The sequence below is a fragment of the Neolamprologus brichardi genome, chromosome 15, assembly GCF_056152115.1.
Source record: "Neolamprologus brichardi isolate AB-2024 chromosome 15, ASM5615211v1, whole genome shotgun sequence".
NCBI lineage: Eukaryota > Metazoa > Chordata > Actinopteri > Cichliformes > Cichlidae > Neolamprologus > Neolamprologus brichardi.
The window spans coordinates 19,313,152-19,340,322 of record NC_142118.1 but is presented as its reverse complement, the minus strand read 5'-3'; the positions used below and the strand labels follow the sequence as shown (position 1 = coordinate 19,340,322).

Sequence of the window (27,171 nt, the reverse complement as noted above, 5' to 3'; positions counted from 1 at the left end):
CATTAAAGAAGGGATCTACCGAATGTTTTTAGTTGAGAACCAGCACCAAATTTTCCAAACCATCTGAAACATATTGTTCCCGGGCAGCAATCCAGAAACCCTCACAGTATGTTTACAGCTTGGTACAAAAATGTCTTTGATCTCTGCAGGTAATTTCCCCATGACTGTTAAATGTCATCCAGTTGGGTAGTGGACACTCTGTCTGACAGGTGTGCTCAAATGTAGCCAACAGCCTGGAGTCACACCTCTCCTTTCTATTTTGGAGCATTTTAACAGGATTATCGGTCCAACATTACGGTCCCCTGTGGGCAGGCCATCCAAGATGTTGCTTTAGTGTTTAGTGAGCAAAACTGATATTAAAAAAAAGACACTTCCTGAAGTCTTTCAGGACCATTCTTTAGTTAGCTCTGACTGGCTGGATGTGGGAACAGAACGATCATCAATCTGCCCATAGATCAACTTTGATTTTAACGTTATGTGTTTGGGGAATCTGCCAACTGTACTCAAAAAAAACCAGACAGATATTTGAAAACTGCAGCTGAGAAAGCAATGACTAAGGAATGGTTAACTGAAAACTTTCCAACAATCACTGGAATGGACAAAAATTGTTCAGGAGGTCCAAGACAGAACAACTAATCTCTCTGACACTAAAAACGACCCTATTCAGAAGATACTGGGGAAAACAGAAATCACATCTAATGGTAAAGTCTAATAGTAATGGCGATATTTGTCTATTTTTATGACTATTATACTTTTTTCTGTTAAAGAACAATCAGCAAAACGCTGGAATTGAATAAGCATTAGAAATGTATCCATAGAGATGGATCATGAAGAGTTTTTTATATAAAATAAACAATGTTAGACAAAAATTTTAATTAAGTATTATTTGAATGTCATTGCTCTGATGAGTGATGAGTCTTAGTATTGTTAAATTCAAACAAATTAGCTATAAAACACAAGATAAATACTAGTCTAGTATGCAAGCATTACTTTTTTAAATGTATGACACACAGTTGTGTGACTTTTTAAAGAACTACCTGGTTAATAATATGTAATCCTTTGTTATAGTTTATGCAAAGGTAGACATCCCTTAAGGTATGTGTGAAAATTTGAGTTATTCTGACCATTGGTTCATCAGCATATTTTTAAGTTTGACAGGAAAAAACAAAGAATGCTGATAAAGCACTGCATACCTTGAAGGGCACACGTACGGCAGCCTGAAAAAGAGAAGTGACTTCCAAAGTTTTTAAAGAAATCTTTAGGTACCAAAAACCGCCTTAAAAGCCGGAGATAAAGTGTGCCGTCTTTAAAAACACAATACATCTATTTCTGGGCAGAATTAATGGAGGGAAAAATAACAAAAATTGTAAAGTTGTATAGCCATTTGTCTCAGTAGTCGAACAATGAAGCTTCATTTCTCTCTCACGTCCGTCCTTTATGAACAGATTCCCGAGGCGGATGAAGTTTTTGTGCTTGACTGACAGCTCTCATAAGTCACTGCTGTCGACTAGAGATAGGATAACAGACTCTGCAAGGGGGAGGGGGGAAAAAAACAAATTATGTGCCACACAAAATGTGTCCTGTCTTTTTTTCATCCCCAAGTCTTAGTGACTGATTGAGTGGGGAGATTGCAGCACTAATTCGTTCTAATTACAATTTAATTATTTGTTTTAACACTTAGGCAGCTGTAATCCAAAAGTACAATGAATACTTCTTCCTACGTTTTAATGTCTATTGGCAGCGGAGGTTTAATAAGCTAAAAGATGATGCTTTACATCAAAGTCAAAATTTTAAAAATACTTTAATTTAATTTTAAAGATGGAAACATCTTCAGCCAGCAGTCCTCCTGCAGTGTTTTGTGACTGTGTGAAGAAGCCAACACTGCTTTAAACTGCTGGACAATGACCCTCTGAGTCAGCAGCAGTGTGACGTTATCTCACTCCTGACAGAGCTGGCAGGCAGGTCAAGTCAAGTCTCCTGATGTTGCAACATTCGGTCCATTACACTCCGCACAGGAAACTGACTAAGCATGGGCTTTTCCAAGCAGAGAACTAATTAAGGACTGAAACAAGATGAGCCCAGGAGATAATGTTCCCAGCAACAACTCATCAGATCAAAGTGTATCCACAGATCTTGCGTGGCCAGTTGTAAAAAAAATAACTGTACCGGCCTATAACTCCCTTTATCTCATCACAAGAAATGTTGTTTCGGTGTTTTGTAATGAACAAACCGTCCCAAGAATGTAACAATTCCAACTCTATTCCTCTTTGCCTTTCAAAAGATTCAGGACTTCGCTATTTAAGTGAAAATAAACCGTAATAAATTACCAGTGGGGCTCTTAAAGTCTCAAAGACTCTAAGTGAGGTGTCACACTTTCTCAGGTGTTGTGGTACAAGCAAACTTTGGACACCATTCCAGTCGCTACATACACAGATTGTGTGATCCCACAGTCAAGAGTAAAATCTATTGGTTTACAAAGGAGGGAGGATCTCTAAACGATGATCTGACATATGGCTCTTCAGGAAGAATTTCATTAATCAATCCATCTTCTTAACAGCTTATCCTAGTTTAAAGAAAAAAAAGAGTATTCCAATCTTGCCAGATATTATTGCATGTGGTGCAAATTAGGGCTGCACGATTAATCGTTAGAAAATTGCGATCTCAATTCATACTTATGTGCGATCTCATTTCCAAATGACAACGATTTAAAAAAAAAAAAGAAAAAAAGACGACGACGACAATTGTACCGCATTTTGATCCGGGACGTAATCTGCATGAAAACAAGCACTCACTCTTCCTGCTCAACAAATGACAAGGGCGGAGCCTTATACCATGTGATACAGAAGCTGGCTGCTAAAGTTGGCAGGGAAAAAACAACGGAGAAAGTGACTGGAGAAAATCCGTCCTGGTCAACCACCCAAACATCAATAACGGGAACCTTATACAGCGCTTCCCCATACCCGTCGAACTCCCGCAGGCACAAAGAAATTACGGAGGCTATTACTTATCACCTGACCAAAGACATGGCTCCCATCAACACTGTGCAAAACGAGGGATTTAGGAAAATGATCAACACCCTAGACAAACGCTACACAGTGCCGTCCCGCAACTATTTTTCTATTGTTGCACTACCTGCCCTATACACGCAGTGTCGAGCAACGGTGGAGACAGAATTTTAAGCAGTACAACATTTTGCGGCAACAACAAAATGTGAGACATTTGTTGTTTTTATGTTTATTTATTGTTTTTATGTTCAGTCTCAACTGCTAAGTTGATGTGCAGTTAATAAGCGCAATAAATATTTATACTGGAAAAGAAAATTGTGAGAGAATCGTGATCTCTATTCTAAGCAAAAAAAATTGTGATTCTCATTTTATGCAAAATCGTGCAGCCCTAGTGCAAATATAGTCATAGAAAAAAAACGGATGACTGGAGTACTGGAGAATACTGACTTTGCCTAATATTAGAGAAATATTTATGCTCTATGTACTTCATGTCCTCTTTGTACACATTTCAATGGCAAACGCTCATTAGTAATGGCATCACTTTAATATTAATAAGTCTCAAACAACTGCTATTATTTTCTTTGTTTTAATCTCTTTCACGTCTTTGCCTTGTTCCTTTGCTTCAAAAATGAGCAACCCAAACGTAAAGTTGAACCTTTTCTTCTGACTGTTGATACTCGTTTTCCTGCTTTGTTTCACCCCAAATGCTTAATTGTTGCTAATAATATGTGATGCCGGTTAGTGTTTTTCTTCAGTGAAATCTGGGTTGGTTTTTTGTCAGACTTACATCAGCTAACTCAGCTGACATTTTAACCCCAGTGAGGGTGGTTTCAAAGCCGCCTACAGAAAACTTCCCATTAAAAAGCATTTTAGTGGAATATCAAAAGCAGCTTTACATCTCGACATTATGCTACTGCAGGAAATGATCACAAAACAATGGGCTTCCTGCTGTTACAATGCCGTTTGACTGACAGCGCGACTGCTGGCAAATACTGGAAATCAGTAAGGATTATGCACAAAGCAGTGGTACCAAAAATTCAGACGTGGAAACCTCAACGAGTAAAACATCCACAACACGCACAGTTTTGGAGACAGTAATGAGGATTAAAGCTGATCTGAAGGAATAACTGACAACACTACTTGAGCTTTTATATATCATGTTTGGTGGATGTATGTTTTGGTTTTCAGAATTAGACTTCATAAATCTGATATCAGAACCATGCTAAAAGAAAGACAAAGAAACTGCTTTGCTGTTTCCCCCTAATGAGGAGCTCTTAACGGGGATGTTATAATAAGGACGGCAAACATCAAAGGAAGGAGGGAAAATGCTTGTGTTTAACTCTTTAACATGTGCCCACACAATTAATCAGCAAAAGCAGAAATTACATACAGTAGATGAGATATCCACGTCAGACTTTGTGTAAGAAATCTGCACTAGATCTGTAACTTTTAAGTGTAATCTTTTATTAGAATTATAAGCCCTTCCACGAGTGGTCATAACAGCTGAGGAGTTCTAGTTGACAGGATTTATATCTGATGAATCAATATTCCCCAGGTGGCAATTACGATCCCGTGTTCTTGCTCGCAACGTTCTACAAACTAAAGTTTAACATGTTCCTTTGTGTAAATGTATGTAAATACTGAGCAACTCATGCAGAAAGTGCTCTAAAAGCACTTTAATATTATTCACTGTTTGCTTTAAATATTCACATACGCTCATTAGAAGTAAACTCCTGCACCATGAGCATACAATTACAAGTTGATGAATAATAAACCTGGAAAACTCAAGAGCAACATATCAAACATTATACCTGTACGTGGGCTCTCTCTCTGGGTTTTTATTGATACCATTATGGAACAGAATTCAGCGTCAATACACCAATTTCCTGGATGTTTCCAGATGTTCAGGAGAGTCAAAGTGGCATAATTTTCAACAATTTTGGTAACACATTTATTGTTGGTAACGCATTTATTGTATTGGGATCCATTATCAGCAGAGCTCTTTGGAACACCAGGTAATTGTTTCTAACCTTATAGACATCAGGAAATTACATTAGTCTATATATAATATCACTGAGGACACATTTCCTGCATTAAGTACTGGAATGTCAGGAAGTTTAGAGCTTAGTATCTTTATTAAATTGTGTCTTATCCTTAAAATGAGCACAAGCCTATGTCTTAGCAATGAGGAAATGCACTTTAAATAAAACTAAACTGTTATTGCTGTTAAAAAAAAATGTGCATGCCACAGGCTGCTTCCTGTACAAAAACGTGGTAACATCTTTGGTTTAACGTCTTGATGCATTCTCAATCATCCAGGAAAGCAAATCTCCAAAAGTTGATTCTGTTCATCTGGACGTAGCTTTTTGTGGGAGAAAGGTTTCGTCACTCATCTTCAGGAAGACTGAAGAAGTCATTTGGATGACGCTACGTCCAGAATCAACTTTTGGAGATCTTTGGTTTAAAATAAAGGGAAACTAATGCTTATGCACTGACTGTATATAAAAGACGGATATAGCCAGTTCCCCATCACCCCCTGGTGTCTAGGCTTAGCATCAGTGAATTTTTATTTACCCATTTAAATAGTATTAAGGCTTAAGTTCACAACACTATGGGCCTTAGCTTTGTGTAACACTTAAGTACTGAGCTAGTTACTATAGCTGTAGTCACTTCTCTGCTGCATTATATCCGCTCATTAAATTTAGTTTTGGGATCTCATTTGTGCTGTTGGTATTATGTGAATCATTTTTAGTACAACTTATTACAGGAGTATATTTAGGCCAATAACTCAACACTACATGCTCTCTTCCAAACGTGGTGTTTGTATATATACAGTCTAAGATACATTCACAAGCAGGGTTCATCTAACATCCAAGTTAAGAGAGCAATAAAGAGCCCTCACTGTGATATGTATTTATACACCTGCTCACCTTTTCATGTATCTATATAAAAGTTAGATTTCATACATCAGTCATCATAGGCTGGATCACATTCATTCAAACTTCCAAAGAAACCATGCCTTTCAAACTGGAAAGTAGCACCGTGTGACCTACAGGAAGTAATGACATGTTGTGCTATTTTTCATAAGCTCACAGTAAAACTTTACAGCCTCAGGAGTGCTGCGTGAAAGCATATGTCCTTGGTAAGGACCTTTCAACTTGAAGCATTTCTTTAAGTGTGCTATACTGAGTAGACATCCATACTTCTGTAATTCAGCGTGTTGTGGATTAAAAAAGCTTTTAAATTCCAAGTGATGACTCAGTGGAGACACATGGACAGAAAACAAACCAGGCCTCCAAATGCGATCTATCTTACTTTCAATTAAATGTCTGTATAGACAACACCTCCTCTTGTAAGACCATTTGAGACTGACAGTAAACATCCCACCTTCTCGAGAATTTATTTTCACTCCTCTGTGTTGGTCAGGAACAAATCTCAAAATGAGAACTGATTTGGCTCGAAGCTCAGCGCACAGGTGGCGATCTAAATTTGGGATTTCCGCCAGTAGTAGACTCTTTTTTTTTTCTTAAGTGGGACTGTTGTATTCAGGAAATCTGTGAGCAAACAGTTGTGATTTTCATTTGCTGTTGCAGGAAACTCCACGTCACATGACAAACTAAACAATGCTGAGTGTAAGCACCACTTGACCAAAGCTGCTAACTGCTTTTTGAGTTTTGTTTCATCTCTGCAGTTATTTAGATGCCAGACACTTGGAACACTTAGAAGATAATTTATGACATGGCATGAATAATCCAAATCAATCTTTTTTCAAGATCCAAATACATGAACCACCACAGTTATTGTGGATTATGCAAATTACACACACAAAGTACTCAAACTGGACCTTCTTGCAGTGCTAACCACCACACGATCATGCCACCAGATATAAACAGAGAGATGTGTACACCACATTTATTTTGTATAAGTGAAAGTGAACTAATACACATTTGGTTTTGTTTTTAAATTAAAGTAAGGAATTTATATATGAAAAGTTTCTGAGGGAGTTAGGAGTTAGCTATTTAAAAAAAAAAGTTGTTGAGATTTTGCTCTATTTTATCTTCAGATATTCAAGTGACATCGTCCAGTGCTTAGTAGCCAAGCCAGTGATTCTCAAATAGGGGAGGTGGAGCATGGATGATCTGGAGGGAAATATTTAGTGGAACCCAGTTTAATGTATGTCATTTTTATAGAGGAAAATATAAAAAAATGCTTGTACTGATGATTATTTGAATGAAATTTTACACCCCCCCCCCCCCCCCCCCACCCACACTTTTTTCCCCATTTTATTAGTTTATTTAAAAATGCATGGCCTAAGAACCATAAATTTATATGCATTTAAATTCTTAAAATTTAATAATGCGATACTTTATTAAACCTCTTGAATTAAAGCTGAAGTCTTCATTATAATCCACTATGGTGGTATAAAAAGGTCAAATTCATGAGCTATGACTCTTTTCTACCAGTCTTTAGGAAATCATTTTCAAATTAAATACCTACAAGCAGATTATCAGGAAATTAAAAGACATTTTAGAACCTTATTCTTCAACGACCCTTTTATTGACGAGGCATTTTCGCTACGAATGCATCAATTCGATATTTGGATCAGATATTGCTCTGATCCCGAAACAAATATTGTTGCCAGCAAGCCGATCTAGTCAGCTCAGTTCTATGTTAGTTTTTGTTCAGCATACCATACAGGAGAGCTAATACAGCAAAGGGGAAGCTAACTGTAAAGCAACACCACCTCAGAGGCGTTTCAGACCGGCTACGCCAACAGCTTTTTCATTTCATGTTTACATAACTTTTACTTAACAAGCTGTGGTCTAGTTGACACAACTGAAACTCACCTTACTCTGCTAATAATTTATCAGAGAGTTATATATGTTAGAAGGTAGAAGGATGCTGGTTCAACATAACACCTGTCGAGAACCTTTGATTACCCGCACAGTAATTCTGTGATGCAGTTAAATATTGTTTCACTTCAGCAGAATAGAAGAGACTCATGCACTACTAATACTGGATGCTTTTGTGGGCTACACAGTGGGACAGTGGGTAGTAGGGGTGAGCGATGTAGCCTCCAAATTATATCGTATATATCAAGAAAATCTAAATAATATTTAGATTATTTATATATAATATTCAATATTTTATTGTTGCTATATACCTGACCAGAACAAGATCACACACGCAACTTACCACGTTGAAGTCAAGGCTCTTTTCCACCCAGTCAGTAGCAGCATCAAACTCTTCAAACATCTCCATGATGTAGAGGGTATCCAAAGCATCCACTATTGTCGCTCCTTTTATACTTCCTAGAAGGAACACAGAACAAAAGGTTAAAAACAGATTACCCACTCACGCAGGCTTTTGTCTGTTACATATAGCACCCGGTTTAAAAAAAACAGAGGAATATCAGACAGCAAGCTGGTAACAAAAGTTCTCAAGCTGAACTTTTAAAATGAGCAAAAACTCCTGTGAAGTTCTTTCAAAATGTTAAAAGCTTGTTAGTCAGCAAACCATTTCTTTTATAGCAGGGATGACAACAGGTGTTGGCGCCACACTCACTAGAAAAGCGGTGAATAAACAGCAGAAGCTGGAAGTTATGTATGGAGGTTGAATAAATTAATTTTGCTCGACAGATGGTGAGAGGTAGCGATTATCGGCACTGATGAAACGGCAGGAGTATTGCTTATCTCCAGTGATTAGCCTCATAGCAGGAGGGAAGACACACAGAGAGACACAAACCATAATTTCAGCACCGTCATTATCCAAGCTCCCCCACCCAACAATCCCAACACCTCAATAAATCATCATGCATGCAGAGTAGCGCCTTGAGTAAAGCTTTTAGTTCCTGCATACTTGCTATAAACACCAGATAGGAGTTACAGTATCTGACCACTTAAAGGTGAGAAAGAAAAGGCAAAGGATGGGAGAGAAACAGGAGAAACAAAAACACCAGCGCATCAGCATCAGGAGGCTGACCTACAGAGAGAAGGGCAGGGAGTGAAGGTAGAAAGAAAAGCAGCGAGAGCGGAGAACATACTGAAATAATAATAAGGACAGTCCAAGTCATTAAAGCAAGTTTGAAAAAGATGCGGCTGCAGAGTGGCTCGAGTTAAGATGGAAACCAGAGAGGGCGGCTGGTTTGTTTTTTGTGTGGATCTGTTGGTTTATGTTCCTCTGTGAGTGGTGGGAAGATTCAAAAGCGGCTAAAAGCTTTCCATTAGACACATCGCTGAATCATCAGCCCGAGGCACAGAGACACTGTTGTCCATCACAACTACTGTGCTCACTCCCTAGAAATATCTATTATTTCTTTAGAGTCATCACAGTGAGAAACTATTTTGCACTGTTTCCAGTTGTAAAAAGGTTTATAATTACACATCTCAGATACATATGTGAATAACAATAAGCACATTCATTACCAGATAATACCAAAGCTCTTTGTCGTTAATACCCACATTTTGGTGTCAACTAAAGAGGTTTTGGAGATTCACTAGGACGTGACCAGAATAATATTTCAAAATTTTTTGTCTATATAATACCAAACAACCAATAAGGGGGAAAAAGGACAAAAAGTATTGGGCCTCTCCTCTGAATCTTTGAATTCAAGTGATTTAGGGTTGTCGAGTAATAGTCCACAGACTCTGGAATTAACATCAGCACAAAAACTGTGCACTGGGAGCTTCATGGCCTCTGCAGAAACCAATGCCATTAAAAGACTTAATTCAATTTTCAAAATATGAAATGTTAAGGGTAGAATTTACCAGTATTTTTTATTTTTTTCTATACAGTCTATAACTGTACAAAGTTGCACAATTGATGACATTAGCAAATGTGCATTAGTTACATGAATCATCTACAGATCCCGAGTTGGAAAATTAAATCAAAATCTGAGACACAACACACGCAACAAAAACGTAGAATAGCTCAATAAAATATAAAGGAGGTATTGATGAGACAAGACAGCTCAGTAAAGTAGAAATTACACAGTAAATGAAATTTTTAAAAGAATGAGTTAGAAAACTAAATAGAATAAAGTTTAAAACATGTTTTTAAAAAAATGGGAAAAAATGAAATAAAGGTGTTCTGTAAATGTTAAATGGACTGGTTTTTACATAGTGTTTCTCTACTCGAGCGCTCGAAACACTTTATACATCACGCCTCATTCACACATATTCATACAGGCACTTTTTCTTCGGGTAAGTGCTTTCCATTCTATCACACTCTGATGAATGCATCAGAGAGCAACTTGGGGTTCAGTATGCTACCCAAAGATACTCTGGCATACAGACAGGTGCATACAGGGATCAAACCATCAACCATCCAATTAGTAGATGACCTGCTCTGCCTGAGCTACAGCCTCCCCTGCGGCCACAATTTGCCAAAGTTTGATGATTTAAATTAACCAATATAAAACTAACTAATCTGAGATGAATAGCCTTTAAATTGACTGAAAGGAGCATTCAAGAAGCTTAACTATAACGTGAGGGTACTGGTTTTGTGACCAATTTGTCCTAAATGGCTGCATCTGCTAGATGTTTGTGGACCGATTCAAATAATGAGATATCAAACACTAAAGGAATACCCCCAGGCTTGAGTATCAATCACAGGATCTTAGGCTGCAGTTACACTGCAGACAGACGAGAGTAGGGTGATCAGATATCCACAAACTAAATGTAGGACACGTTACTACTGCGGAAAACTAGTCTGAGAATTTGTTCACAAGCACAGATCTCTGGTACCCCATACAGGCAAATTGCAGTAGGCATTAAGAATGTCTTCTCACACTCATGTATTCCTTTTTTCATCTTAATAACTGAGGTAATCGTCTCTAGGTTTCAGTAAGGGTGCACAGATAGGTTGGTACATCTCGTTTTTTAGATTTGCCACCTTTGTTTTTTTTTGAGTGAGAGAGAGAGAAATTCTCATATAATATAAGGACTCAAGTCACAATTCTCTGCAGTGGAAAATGGAAAGAAAAGGAAAAAAACAACAACTGTATTCACCAAGTTATAAGCTGTTTCGTCAGCTTTAATGTTGCAGTATTTCCTTTTCTCTATCAAGTTTTATTGTCGTCTTCTAGTAAAATGCATAGACTCACAATTTTTTTCCATTTGGGCGTTGCACGAGCAGCAAAAGACGGCGACATGTTAACCTCTGCTTGACCCATGATAACAGTTTTCCCTTCTTCCCTCACATCCATCGCATTAAAGCCAGACTTCCTGCAGTTGGAAACCAGATCCAATAAAAATGTGGGATGATGCTGTGCAGTCCCACATAAAGAGATTAAGACGAACAGTGGCAGAAAAATCGGCATTTAAGCATTAAAATGATCAGAAATGGGACAAAAATCCAACTTATAATGAGAGATTAACACTAAAGCAATACTGATGTCTTATGGTCATCTGTTTTTAATGTTTTTTCAAACTCTTACTCCAGTAATAAAGGAAGCATGTAACTGGAAGTGTCAGCAGATACAGTTACTGTTGTAGTCACTTGTCCTTCCTGTTTTTCATCCATCTCACATTTTCTGTTCACTGAAGCCTTCAGAGCAACAAAGAGAGGACGAGACACTTTCCTGCCGTCCATTGTCCTGTCGCTGTGCTTCCTCTCCCCTCACTGATCTTATATCTGCCTCTGTGTGTGTGTGTGTGTGTGTGTGTGTGTGTGTGTGTGTGTGTGTGTGTGTGTGTGTGTGTGAGATGTGAGAGATACAGATGGCAAAACAGTGCCCAGAATACTAATGCCACATACGAAAACACTGAAACGGAAAGTATTTGTGAGGAACGTAATGGTTTCTAGACTTTCTAGTGACTGCCAGTGGTTACCCTGTCCTGGGTGTACTCCACCCCATCACTCCCAAAAAGTCCTTTATTGTATATAAGGTCGATCATGCTCACGCTTGAAGTCCCCTCCAAAGGTTTCAAGTGTGAGCATGATCAACCTTATATAAAATAACAGACTGCTTTCTGAGCGCAGATAAACCCTGCAAATGCCAACATACATAGCTGGCAGGTTGATCAGTAATAAAAAATAGCAGCTAGCTACGACCTTGCGTTCCTGCTCATTGATTGATGCCTCATAAAATGAAGAACACTTGTCTTTTTGTCCTTTCCAGAGAATGCACCGATGTATTGGGGCTTTAAGATCTGTGATGTTAGTTTGACAGCTTGTGCAGGGTCACAATGCCAAGAATCTGCTAAAATCAGCTCCCCCTTCTCTCCCTTTCCTTTATTAGATCCAGAATTTGTGTCAATGTCCAGATGGGATTTCACACACACACACAGAAAAAAAAGCCGTGATGAGATCCGGCGGAGGTCTGTGAGGTTGAGAAAACAAAGTCTGATGATCTTGGAGGTGATGTGTGCGCTGCTGAGGATTTTGTTTCTGGTAGCGACTGTGCACATAGTAAGGAAGCAGATGGCTCAGCAGAGGGCAGAGTCTTTGATGCCTCTGTAAAACATGAGTGGTAGTGGAGGAGGAGGAGAACCACAGCGATGCTGCTATAAAGATGGAGCTGTATAGGGGGAGGGCAGGCCTTCTGATATTCGCTGTAGGCAGTGGGCTTGTCGCCATGGGGGAATTCTTACATTAGTCAAAATTTCTCTCCACGTATCCACAAATAGTTCTGGGCTCGTTGCTGTTATTGCCCACAGCAACAAGCTAAGTCTGCATGCAAGTTTGCAGATACACAGAAAAATGCTGCATACAAACATGTCAAGTATTTTATTGGTGAAGGCTCTTTTCAGCACCGTCTCTCGGTGTCTTTGTCTCCTTAACTTATCTTTTATATTTACTCTATTGCTTCTGTTTATTTTTGTGGTTATCACGTCTGCCTTCTGGCTTTAGCTTGAAACTGATATCTGCATGTCAAGGTGAAAAGGATAAAGATGGATTTATTTGACGAAAGTTATATGTTGAACTTTTTATCCCCTTTGGGATAAAAGGGACAGGAAGGGGAACAAGACTAAATGTATGCAGCACAACTCCACACATTATTCTACATGGATTTATTTGCATTTGCAAATGGACTGTCCACGCTTTGTTGAGAGATTCGAGTTAGGCGAGCGGTACTCTCTGGAACAGAAAAATTAAACCAACATTTCCAAAACCTGCGTTTTAAAGGTGTTTAGTCTAGCGTTTTACCACAGGAGTTCATGGGGATTGATTCTGTTTTGGAAAAAGCCATAATGGGATTTAGAATAACTGCAACACTGGCTTTATTTTCCACTTCCAGAAGGTTGCTGCTGTTTCTAAAGGCCAAAAGCTGCAGTTTTTCTAATGACCACTTGAGGCAGGCTCTAAAAGTAAGTCAATGTCCAAAAATTCTGACGTTAAAATGCCCAACGATGTGGGTGAAATAAACGTGTTAACAGCTCGGTACAGATATGATTTTGGTCTCTATAGCTAATGTATCCCTTCGTAGCAGTGTCAGGGGTAAATAATAAAACTGTACTGAAACATAAAATTTGTATTATTAAAGTTGTGCCTCCTTTGAGTGACAGAAGGATGTTGTCATTCAGCAAACGTCCTAGTGACGGCTAGGACGTTTGCTAGCCGTCACATCCGCTCATTAAAGTCTGACTGGGATTGACTGGTTGTTCATCAGTGACCACACCTCTGTTGACGGCTGACAGAAAATTATTTACAGAGAAGAAAGGAGCCAAAACCATTCTTTTCCCATACATTTCACTACAACTACAAGTCTTTGCAACATGAAAGTTGAGCCTTGCTGGCTGTTTAAAACAGTGCAGATTAACAACATTTCTGCAATGGCGAGAAAAGTTAATGCACCAAAATTGAGGCTTCAAAGCTGGTAGGTCCTTTTTTTTCAATATCTTCACTGTAATTTTCAAACTTCACCAACCAACAGTCCTGAGATTTATCTACCCATGAAGGTTGGCTCCAATAAATTGTTGTCATGTGAAAATCAGAATTTAAAGTTCCTGTTCACTTTTGCTGATGCTGCCAAATGCTACTAGAAGACTGCAAGAGGCTACAACCCCGCCCCTTCTTGAGATAACCTATAGAGCCCAGCAAGATTGAGAGAGAAATGGACGGAAAAATGAAAAATGAAAGAGCCAGTGTCCTGCAAAGACAAGAATGATTACCCTTCTGTACTAAGACAGAGAATAAGAATAAATGGGAGAGGGATGACAGAAAAATGGGAGTGTGAAGGTCCAAAAGTCATTAACCAACAGTATCCTTCTGTCCCTGTGAATCATCCATCCAGTTGCTCCTCTTCGAACACCCACTTGTCTTTTATTGAGGCATCCATCAATCCGTTCTCCTTCTTCAATGTGTTTAACTTCACGTTTTAAAGAGTTTCACCACCTTGTTTTATTTTTTCCTTTGTGTCCTCGTTCACCTCTTACCCCCCTCCTCCTTAATCTAACAGAAAAAAGCAAAAAATAGAATAATGGATGAAGTAAAAAAGAAAGCAGCACACTTTAAAGGCATCGTTATCCGTCACCTGTAAAGGCCGCACTAATCCTCCACTCACACAGACCCACACATGGAGGAGAAATTCAGTGTTAACAGCATAATAATTAACCAAGTTGAAAACTTTGAATGTGCTCTACCACTCAGTAACACCAACTGAATGCCTTCCCTTCCTACACTGTCGCACTGTGTGAGCGGATGTGAGTGCTGGACAGGAGAGTGATGCATTGTTTGCTTATTCAGAACAAAATAACCTTCACTTCACGCAATCAGGCAGCAAAGTCAGAGCTGTAATCTGTGATGTGGGTGTGTGCATGAGTGACTGAACTAGTTAGGGAGATTGACAAATGTGTGGTTGCTTTCTCACTGACGCACACACACACACACACACACACACACACAAATCTTGCTTATTCAGTTTGCGGTCAACATGAATCCATTTGCATCCATTTCCCAGCATTATAGAAAAATATTCTAATATCTTCACATATTTATAACCCATTACTTCACATGTTAGTACATTTGCATTTATACTGCATACACACGTTGCACACATGTTGCAATGCAGCTATTCCTATTTCTGTATACAGTATATTCCTAATTTGTATTTTTTCTATATCTGTGTGGGATAACATGAAAGTCCGAATGATAAAAAAACACAAGGTGAAAACCTTAAGATGTGCTAAAAGTGTTGGAAAGTATAGGCTTTCATTTCTAGTAATGGGTCATCCACGTGACAATGGCAACAAGTATAGATGTGCAAAAAAATCTGTTCATTCAAACGTAAAAGTATGGAAAGATGAACAACTTTGCAACAACTTCATTCACACAGGAAAATAGTTCAGATTTGATGAAAACAAAAGAAACATCGCTCTGTTGAGCAGATAACTATGAGGGAGCGTAATCCTAGCTGAGAAAAAAGGGCCAAAATGTCACATTTAGCTTTGCAACATCTGGGCCTGAAAAGTAGAGCAGCAATGCCAGAGTTTGTGGACTAGATAGTATGACTAGAGTAGTAATTTATTAGGCTATGAAAAGCTCTCCATGTTCAAACTCATCACTTGAACTAAAATATTATATTTTAAGTGAAAAAGATAATGCAACATCTACATACATGTTCGGCCTCTTGCTGGAGTATGTGTCATGTGGATTACACCATCAACACACTGAACACAAAGCGTGACCTCAACAGCCAGCTGTGGCCTCCAGCTCTGGGTCACACTAAACTCCTTGATGAAGCTTTCCCGTCTGCCTTTCACACTTATTCAGAGCTCATTGTTGTGCACAATCCAACCCCAGCGTGGAGCAGCAGATTATATCACAGTAGCCCTGTGAAGCAAATGTGCCCTCCCAAAATAAAGTCAGCTCTAGAACTACAGGTCACATAAAATTTGACTCAATCTGTGGTGCCTTTTGGCCTGAAGATTTTTACTCCACGGTGTCAACTTTCCCCTTGAATTGCACTGGAAAAACAAGGGCTTTGTCCTTCCACCGAGGACCTCAAAATCTGATGCACTGTTAAGGTAAACCTTGTGTGTTTTTTGAGCTTTAAATATCATTCAAATGTATAAAAAAAACACAAGTAAATAGGAAGGAAAAAGTCAGGGGCTTTTAAGAAGTGGCAAAAGGTACTGTAAAGGAAATGGTTGCATGTAAAATTGATTGATTAGTCCAGCGGTCCACAACCCCCGGGCCTCAGACCGGTACCGGTCCGTGAGTCGTTTGGTACTGGGCCGCGAGAGTTGAGGCTCAGGTGTGAAATGTATAGTTTTCAGGGTTTTTATCGGTTTTCAGAGTTATTTTGTTATCGTTTTTATCGTTTACTCGGTTTTCCTTGGTCTTTTCACGTGTGTTATGAATAAATTTTCTTTTTTTCGGTACCGGTACTAGTTTTATTTTGTTGTATTTATCCGTGACACCTTAAAGGCTGGTCCATGAAAATATTGTCGGGCATAAACCGGTCCGTGGCGCAAAAAAGGTTGGGGACCGCTGGATTAGTCAACTCAGTAGAATGACTCCAAAAAAGTAATTATTTTATCCCAGTTATCTTGTTTTTATGATTGGCAATTGCCACCTGATTAATTGATCATCACCACGTCACAATTTGCTGCATTTTTGATAATTTCGAGGAGGACAAAAGCCCAGCTTGAGCCCACACCTCCACAGCCTGGAATAATTACTTTTCCCTTCAGGTAAAATTAAGTTCACGGTGCATGTGGAGGGTTAATGAACACCCCGGAGCAGTTAGAAAGTAAGTGATTAATGCAATGACGCAATGCGAGCAGCCATAAATATATCTGCAACAACCCAGGTCAAATCTGGAACACAAACCTTCGCTGCATGTTACCTCCTTTGTGTTTAGAAATAAATCAGCGACTCAAAAACAATTAACTTATATGTTCAAAAGTAAATGAGAACTGCCAGGGAACAGCATGCTGCAAAGTTACTGATTATTAAAACGAGATAATCCCGATGAAATAATTGTGCCTCATTATGTTTTGCAATAATTATCTTCATTCCCTTTCTTTAGTTTTACACCTTCATTTAAGTCCCACCACCACCCCACCGAGGCATTTTTAATTCAGCTCATATTATTATTATATTTTTCATTTAGTTTGTTTTTAGTTCACTTCGCTTACTAAAATTCTGAGAAATCCACTTAAATAAAAAAGAAATTGTTTTGGGGGTTTTTAAGCAAAGTTTGGTGGTTTTCCGGGTGGAGACCGCCCTGTGATTGACTTGGGTCAAGTTGGCAGTTACATACAATCTGTCTCTGATAATACAGCATAACCTGTGATAGTGTGCTGCTGTGATCGAGCAGCCTTAGGTGCCAATTGCTTCACATGAGAAGCATCGGTTCTATATCATCATCCAAACCAGATTACCTACTTTTTAAAACTTTCATACATATAAACGAGCACCCAGCAGAAACACATCCAGTTCTATCAGTAGAGATAAATGAATATCGGAAATAACACCCTGACTCAGCAGCTTCGCCTCAAAAATAGCAGCCTCAGCCTTCTACAGACTGACAGCAGCCAAAGTGTCACAGACCTGAAGACTGCTTTCATATTATGAAAATTCAGTCTTTAAAAAAAATCCTTTTCTGAATTTTTCTCCTCAGCTCACTGCTTTTTTTCAGCAAAACAATGTTTCCAAGATACAACGTCCCATATCCTAATATTAATGTAATGCAAATTCCAGGGCTGATCCCTAATCCTGCAATTTGATCCTGATCTGAACACCCGCAGCCCTGCTGGTGATCCCATTTAGCCCCAACTAGCATGTCAACGTTGAGTCTACACCGAGTTTTCTGGGTGGTCGCAGAGGGGAGGTGAGGAAAAGTGATGGCTAAGCCTTTGGCTAATCGTGTTATCGTAGGCAAAAAGCATGTGTGTGCATGCACATGCACGCACACGCACACACACACACACACACACACACACACACACATCCCAAAGTACATTAACCTCTTGACTTCAGCTGCCAGATACTCGAGCGTCAACACATTTTGTCAAGGTTACAGTGAAAGGCATTTCCACCCTTCATTTGTGTGCGTGTGTGCGTGTGTGTGTTGAAAACTGCAATGCTGATACAGAAAGGAAGGATTTAAAGGAAAGCTGTGATAACACCAAGCACAGTAAATTTTGTTTGGCCGCTTCTTTAATTCAGGCCTGAGAACTTCCAGGTATCAGACAGATTTGAGGAAACGTGTGTGTGTTTGTGTGTGTTCGCTCACGTTGTGTTAGTTGTTCTAGGCCTTGCGGGCGTGCAAAGCCCAGGTGAGACGGCTTGCTGTTGAGCTGCTTGAGAGTGTGTGTCTTTGTGTGTGTGATTAATTAATGTGGAGGCAGGCTCCAGGTTCTATAACAAAGGCTCAGGAGATGAGTTCTTACAACACGGGGCTGCAAGGGGTGTCCATCGGCGTGATGGATACCCCGATTTCAGCTGCAGCGGTGCTCCCTTATCTGCGCCCCACCCACCTCTGTGCAGAGTGTGATCTACATCATTTCAGACAACACCAAATACAACTCCATCCCCCTCCTCCTCCCACACACACACACACCAACCCACCCACCCCAAAAACCTGAGGGAAGGCCACAGCAGAATTACTCCATCCATTTCAATTATCGAGATTGAATATCTGATTTAGACACACACACAGTGCTGTGTGGAAGCCGAAGCTGCAGCCCAGGACTCAATGTCAAACTATATAACCAACTAAATGACTTGTCTGGAAATAGAAACACACCAAAAACATAAGCTTTCATGACTTGACATTATTTTTAGCCTTGCTAGCAACACAGCAGGGCTGTAAGAGAGTATAGGGTGGGAGGAAAGAGAAACCAGAGGTTTCTGGCTGCAGTGCATACACACTTTATTCAACAGCGTGCAGAACAGCATCACATGCGATCATGGATGTTATGATGGAACATCTGATGTGTGAGTTTGCGTTCTACTGCCCTGCAGCTAATATATATGTAAAAATATATGATATATATATATATATTAAGTATGATTAAAGATTAAAGTCTGTCATGCAAACTAATGCAGTGATTCCTGAAGCCATTCCTGATTTGATTGTAAAATCCCAGAAAATAAAACAGTGCTGGCAAGATAACCTTTCAAAAGGTTTGTTAAAAGCTCTGACTTGAAATGCTGCTGTGCGGCATCACTCTGGCACTGTGGGGAGCCAGCTCTGTGGACCTGTGAGGGTTTTTGTCAGGGTATTATGAGCCCGGTGGCCCACCAGGCCTAAACACAAGGGATTTTATTTTGGTTTTCAATACAAACACTGTTTCTATTATCGATTTTACACATACAAAACAACCTATAAAGCTACAAAAAGTAATGATGAACCAGACAAATGTTAAAGCCTTATGCTGTTTTACTTGATCTATGTCCACTATATGCTAGTGTAGCAAGGTAAGTTCTTTGCCCTTTATGATGGAAATTAACCAGTTCTCGCACTGAATAGACTGTAATGTTTCAAGTATGAAAAAGTAAAGTACAAAGTCTCTCTCTCATTGCCAACACAGCTCAATTGCCCCATCTGGACCACACAATCACTGACACAGTGCTACATTAAGTAACTGCAGACTATCAGCACAGTTCAACGCCGAGTCTTTCAGCTCGCCTCACTTAACTGATGTACCCTGTAAACATTTGGTTTAAACTCCCAGCTCTTGAAAGTCTGGCCTCTTATTACATTTTAATCCCCGAAATATATCCGAGGTCTATTCTCACACAAGGCTGCTGCATTCAAGGCTGAAAGTCATTTCAGCACTGATATAATCATCCCTATTGTGGTGTAGCCTTCTGCTTAATACAGCATGGGTGGAATTATTTAGTCCATCCTAAAAAATATTTCTTCGCACCTGACCTTGCATCAGACAGTTTGTATATTGCAGGGTGTGATCTGAAAACAGAAGAAGTTCCTCTCCTTTTTATTTATGGTTAGAGATGAAGAGAAATGATCCCACAATGCTGAACTGCAGGTGTATTTCTTTCTTTTTTTTTCACCTTCTCCTCTGTGAACGCCATCAAATTTTAACCACAGAGCATGTGGTCTATAAAATCATCTATAAAATGTGGGAAAATACTAATAAGCATCATGAAATGTACAGAGCAGCCAAACAGATATTTAGATAATTTAATGTTTAATTAACTGTATTGCTCGGACTCATTTGTGTCATAAACAAAAGGCACATTGAAGTCAAGGGCAAAGTATATTTGTTGTTTTTTTTAAAAGCCAGTGGAAAAGCCAGCTGGAAGACATTTAATGATACAACAGACCGGGGCTAAACAGGCATCTGTGCTGGATTTAAACCAACAACCAAAATCAGTTTTTCTGGCAGAAAGCTTACTGCAGCCAAAGACTTGCTCAATCTCATATAACATTCACAGAAAAGAAACAGGAAATACTGCTCAGCAAATCAGCTGGAGCAGAAAACCAGCAGAGGCACATAAAATTGCTTTCAAGCTATAATAATCAAACCCAGGTGAGCAAAATGTGCTGGTATATAGAATTGTAGCGACTATAGGAAAACCTTAAAGATCTATTATAAAAGTTTCTTCCTTATTTGCGAGGGGTCGCCACAGCAGATGAATCAGCATATTTGATTTGGCACAGATCGCAAACCAGGGATCTTTTGCATGTCAGGTGGATGTGTTAACCACTAAAGGAGAGCTATTGTGCTTTTCTGTGGACTGTTTTTCTGTGGTATTACATACCTGAGGTTAATCATCCAAAACAACTACACAAGAGATGCGAAGAAGAGAGTAGAGGCAGGGTAGAGTGGGTGGAGTGTAGGGGGTCATTTGTGACAGAAGGATAGCGGCGAGATTCAAATAGGAAGTTTACAAGATGCTAGGGAGACCTGCTATGATGTATGGAGAATTGTGCAGAATTCAAGATGCTAAGATTTTTACTGCAAGTGATGGACAGGATTGCAAGTGAGTCCATCAGAGGAACAGTTTAGGTTGAACAGTTTTAGAGATAAGAGTCAGAGAGGCAAAGCTGAGTTTGTTTGGACAAGTGCAGAGATGAGGATATACTGAGGAAAGAAGATGGAGCGGCCAGGCAGGAGGAAAAGAGGACAGTCACAGAAGATTCATAGTGAAAGAGGACATGAAGAGGGCAGTGTTACAGAAGAGGATGCTGGGAACAGGGTGAGATTGAGACAGATGATTTGCTGTGGCGAGCCTTAAAGGGAGCAGCTCATTAAAAGCGTATGCCCATTAAATAGGGAAAATTGAGACTACAAGTACCATTGTTCTTTCTGTGATCACTGTGCTACTGAGTGCTAATAACGGCTGTTTATAATGCAACATAAACCTGGCATTTGGGATCAAATGAGTCGAGGAAGAGGCTTACGCCAAATGGGTATTTCTACTGTCACGTAACTGATACGAGGAGCTGAAGCATCACTCTACGAGAAGCATTTGAGCCATTGAGAGGTCTGGCGAGAAGTAGAGGGCCACGGGAGACAAGAAGGAAAAACAACACAAAGAAAAACAACCATCACAAAACCCTGGCAGCATCTGTGGCAAACCCTGCCATTCATCCAATGGGCTTTCAAAGCACTGCAGGCAGGGCCAAGCAGATAACCCCCACTGCAAAGCCCGTGTGTCTCACAAGGAGACACACAAGCCTTTTACTTCCTCACACTGCCTGTGGCAATGGATCCATCCAACTGTCCAGCAAATAACGAACCTGAAGAGGCTGTCAGAGGACAATGTGAATTAGCTAGCCCCGAGTAGAAAAGGGGAGCAGGCTGAGGATAGAGAGAAAGAAATTTGAACTGTACTGTGAGACATATAGCCCACTGTTGATTTAGATCTCCTTGTCTAACAGCATCTGCAAAAAGTCAGATCTTCAGGTGTTTTCAAAAACAGCCAAAAGCTTATACAAGACAGATGGCAGTGTAGCTCTTAGACACACACAAACACACGCACACGCACGCGCACGTACACATGACCAGATAACGCACTCAACTTAAAGATTTTCGCTTTTTTTACTCTCGCTCGCCAAGAACAGATGACCTTTAATGTGGCATAGTCAAAAGATGGGCGGGATGAAAACAACAACAACAAAAACAACAACACACACTCCCCGTTTGAGTTTTCTGTCGGTTGAACACATGAGAGCATTCCCGTCCTGGCCCTCGGCTGAAATGAGAGGCAAGCCACAGGGAAACAATTCGCTTTAGCTTGTTTGGCGGATGTGAAGCACAACCAGTGGCCTGTCAGCGCTGTCAATTAAAGAGAGGAAACCACACAGACACTCAGAGCAACACAAACATCATTACTGGAGCCACTGCTGTACGCTCCAAAAGAAACCAGAGGAGTCTGTGTGGGACTGGGGTTTTTTTCCCCCTTTTTTGAGTAGATATGGCCTAAAAAGTTGCTATCCACCCACCATATCTGTGCTCAGTATCACATTAAATGATCTTTACTATACAGAATAATAACATACCGTATATGACTATCAGACTCCAGCTCTCTGCTACCACTGAAGACACTGAGGTCATGTCCCGGTACAAGACTCACCTCAGGATAATTGGCTTATAATGGGGCTGAGATTAAATTAAATCCAATGATGTCTAACAGGAGTCAGGGTACAGCTGAAGGCTGGGGTCGATAAATCCAGATCCAAATGAGCTCTAGATGATCTGGAGAAACTTAATAAGGCGATAATTCAGTTTCCAGGGGACATTTTCCATATTCTAGTCATCAGAATTAGGATGGGGGGGGGAAAAGCTCTTAATGATGGAAGTTTAAAGGACAGCTACAAGATGTCTGTGTCTGTGTAATGCACAAAAATATCCTGGAATGCATAATCCTATAAATGGAACTGAGAGATTATGGAAAGCTAGTTGGGCATTTTCACCACCAGTGGCGTTCTTTTTAATAATGAATTGCATTTATATAGCGCTTTTCGGAGCCCTGAAAGCGCTGTACAATTCCACTATTCATTCACTCTCGCATTCATACACTGGTGAAGGCAAGCTACAGTTGTAGCCACAGCTGCCCTGGGGCAGACTGACAGAAGCGAGGCTGCCATATCGCGCCATCGGCCCCTCCGGCCATCACCAGTAGGCGGTAGGTGAAGTGTCTTGCCCAAGGACTGTCTGAGCCGGGGCTCGAACCGGCGACCTTCCGGTTACAGGACGAACTGCCAACTCTTTGAGCCACGATCGCCCTTTTTTCAGCCAGATATAATTAATAAAAGAAACACACAGACACACACACACACACGAGGTAAACTCATGAAAATAGGTGATGCTAAACAGAAACATCGATTTCTTTTTTCCAAAACGAAACATCGTGGGAATTATTGTGAAAGTTGATGAATAAAAGAAGTGCGCTTGCTGTGCCTTCTAGCGAACTCCAAAGTTACGACAGGGTGTGACCCTCCCTCTGGATTTGGAAATGTAGACGTGCCTGCCTGTACCTGTTCTTTGTCGGTGACTCTCAAACGCAATAAGCTGGTTATAAACAGCTGAGGTGAGTGCTACGAGCGGAAGAGTTGGAGTGGAAATGACAGGATGAGAGAGGGATGCCATCAATGCCTCGGGCTGTATTTAATTTTAGCAAACACGCTGAATCTACAGCATCTCATGGGACAGGAGCTGAAACGGTCTCGGCTATGTTTTAAGATATTTGCTCAAAAGCACCAGTGTTGTTCTTTTTCAAAACCATTTAAAAAAAACACGTGGAGAAGACGGATGAAGGCGAAGAGGGTGACTTGAAATTCCTGCCACGGAGCAGCACTACTGTTACCTACATTGAGACAGATGAGACGGCGCACATTTATGAAATTAATCACTCAGCTCTGAACAGTTGTATTGAAATGGCATCCAAAATGCCACTGTGAGACAGCCTCTACGCAGCTAAGCAAATCACATGTGAGCTGCACAATTTGTATTTATTGATCAGTGCTGAAAAGTGGGCAGCTGACATATTGCTTCTGACTGAAATTGCTGCACCATGATGAAAAGCCGCTGCTGCAGTCTAGACGCTGGATGAAAACATTAGAGAGTCAATGTTGTGAAATTCAGTAATCATTCTAATGGAAACCTGCATTTAAATGTGATAATAATAGACTTTTACTGAAAGTCATTTTTAATTTCAAACCAAAACTGAAGCAGTTCATTTGCAACAGTATATGAAATCAATCTGCGATGCTCCTCTACGCTGCCCTCTGTTCAAGAGGCCATTTTCGACCACACATTTCAAGTCACTTCATCAACATCTTGACCTTTTAAAAAATGTCTTAAATACTGGCTTCCCTTTAACACTATCTAAATTAAAAGACGCTTTGTGTGGAGAGAGCAACTGTATTACACAAATGGAAAGACATGGGCAGGGCTATTTAATTATATGCTATATGCTAATACAAGCTCAGAAGTGGCCCTGATCCGCCTCATTATTTCTGGCTCTTTCTTGTTAAAGTGTTCGGGTTAAGAAAGATTTAGTAATGTTGGTTGATAAATAATATCCAAATCACTGTTGGTAGTCTGCCAAAGTAGAGGGCTTAGAATATAAACACAGTAGTCTGCCAATATTTTAGGAGGATATGTGGCAACTGGTAAATTTCCCAGCCTGGGAAAGAATTCAGCTTATTCCCAGTTTATCCCGAGCACCTCCATGCATCATGTAATTCTTACAAACATTTTGTATACAGCTGCTGAAAGAACGGAGGAAGATTTGCTGCATATTGCAAATATTATGCGGTGCAAGTATAATAATAATACTTGATTACGTCAAAAATGATAATCATGGTTACTTTGTTAAATATTGAGATCATGAATGTTCATTGATGTTTTTAATGCACCGCCATGTAAGAAGAAACCTTTCACATATTCAAATCTGTCTAAATGTTTGCATGAAAACAAAACCGGCCCTCCATATTCACTCAAATTCAGCAATATTCAAGTCCTAGATGAAAAACAAAGTACATTTATAAGCAAACTGTACCAAAAACGCTGCCGTAATATGCTACATTCATACATTATGCTAATTAATCTTTAGAAATCAATGTGAATAAAACTTGCAGCAAAGTGGCTGACAGCAGTGAGATTCCTCTACGTCTCCTCTGTTGTCCTTTGCACACAGTGCAGGTATTACCACTTTGGAAAAGTAACTGCATGAAGAGATAACACAGCTTTTGCCAAAAGCTGGCTAAATGGAATGCGACTGCACCGGTGATTCCAGTGTGTCTTTGTGAGCTGAATGGATGTGCTAATGTGCTGTACAGGCTCGTTCTCGTGGACGTCCGAGCCGATGTTGGCCACTTCACGTTAGCAATTGTTGCATTGTTTTTCCTGGCCTTCGCTCATTAATTACACTCCAGTTTGTGCTGTCTTTTTCAGGTGTTTGAATGAGTTAGTTGAGATCTGTGCAGACAACTCTACAGTGCTCTTTGGCTATGATTTTATCTTGGTTAACACTCTTAAGGCTTTTCACCTTCTGCTATAGATAGATAGGTATAGATATAGACTCCCACACTGAGGAAATAGACTTTTTACAGCAGTGGAAGGGTCATAAAGACCCAGTGAATGAGATAATATAAAAAAAACAAACAATACAAAATCTATAAATAAAAACTCCTAAAAGTCCAAATCAATAAAATACAATACAAAAGTAATTTTTACAATGTGTAAATTGTACTATGTACACAAAAATGCACTAAAACCTTGTTACTGACATTCTTTATAGTGCATAAAGTGCAGTGGGAATTATAATATATACACATATTTTTAGCAGGTGTTTATCCTATGTCTGATTGCTCTGTCCTACACCATGGCTATAACAATCTGCTGCTGAAGGAGGTGCTCAGGGCCTCCCCACAGTCTCATGCAGGGATGAGAGGTGTTGTCCATAATGGACATTAGGTTGGCTAAACTTCATTCCCCCTTCCTCCTCTGCGGTCTAGTCTGGGGGACAGGCCAGGACAGAGCTGGCCCTCTTCAGTCTACAAGTTCTTTCCTGCCCTTCTCTGTGCTGCCACCTCCCAGCAGACCACTGCATAAAAGACTGCAGAAGCCATCGCAGTGTTATCAAAGGTCCCCAGAAGACCGAGAGGCCTGGTCTTTTGGGTTGGATGAGAGTTGACACGTCTTCACAAAACTCTGTGGACTGTTTTTCTGTGGTATTACATACCTGAGGTTAATCATCCAAAACAACTACACAAGAGAAAAGAAGTCCAGTTGCCTTCTTTTTTCAAGCTCTTGAGATTTTGTACACTACGATTTTTACGCGGACAAACAAAAGCACTGCAATATATCCCAAAAGTGCCACAACATCCAGCCAAACACATTCGATACAGTGGAAACAGCTGACAGCACAGCTGGCGTCTGAGACCAAGGAGTTTTGTTGCTTCAGGGAGTGACCACAGAGGAGACGCATCCAACTTTCCCCAAAGTAGAACCAACCCATCTGGAGGCTTCTTCCACTGAACAGCTTGACAGAAATAAAATGTGCGTTATCCAAGCCATCGCACTGTTCAAAAACACATATTTAGACCTACATGAGCCCAACTCACAAAAAAGGATCAGAATGTCAATTTATTGTATTTTTTTTTTTTTAACTCCTGAACAATGATCTATATTGTGCTTTGACAGCACCATACACAATATTATGGATGGCTAATAAAGATTTTGGAGGCAGAACAATATTACAATCATTTAAAGTTGCAGTCCTAACATTTATTAAAAATGGGACAATCGGAAAGGTTTAAACCACCGTTAGTTTCAAACCGGCTGTGACAATTTCTCAGCCAGAAAGTCGAACACCACCAAAATAAAACGGGCAGCTGGAAGTTTCATTTTTATCCCTCTGACAGTTGTCACGCTTACGCAACACTCTAAAGTACATTAACATTAAGTGGTATTAGGCAAAGAATAACCATGAGTAATTTATAATCCTTTAAATCCTGTCTCGAGGAAAACACGGAGTAGGTCTCGTAATACTTCTTGTGCTCTTATTGTTGATTTTGAGAGGACATTGTCATCATTCTAATTGACACCTCTCCTGGCTAGTTTGACTCAGCAATCCAAGTAAGCGTATATATCATGGAAGCAACCTTAGGTGTGTGACTTCATTGCATAATATTTCAGGTCAGGCTAATATCATCGTCCTACATCATGTTCTATAGGAGCTGGAAAAGGCAGTGACAAGGCCCTGGGGCCGAGCTGTCTTATTTACTGATGGAAGT

The 27,171-nt window shown here is 40.0% G+C and overlaps 1 protein-coding gene across 1 annotated transcript in view; it reads right to left on the bottom strand.

The window, feature by feature from the left end:
• The window catches only part of man1a1 (mannosidase, alpha, class 1A, member 1), a 163,340-nt gene that overhangs the window by 90,161 nt on the left and 46,008 nt on the right, over positions 1 to 27,171 (bottom strand). The window contains exon 3 of the mRNA XM_006805649.3: positions 8,202 to 8,317. Within this exon, the coding sequence (XP_006805712.2) occupies positions 8,202 to 8,317 (116 nt within the window). The remainder of the gene's footprint in view (positions 1 to 8,201; positions 8,318 to 27,171) is intronic.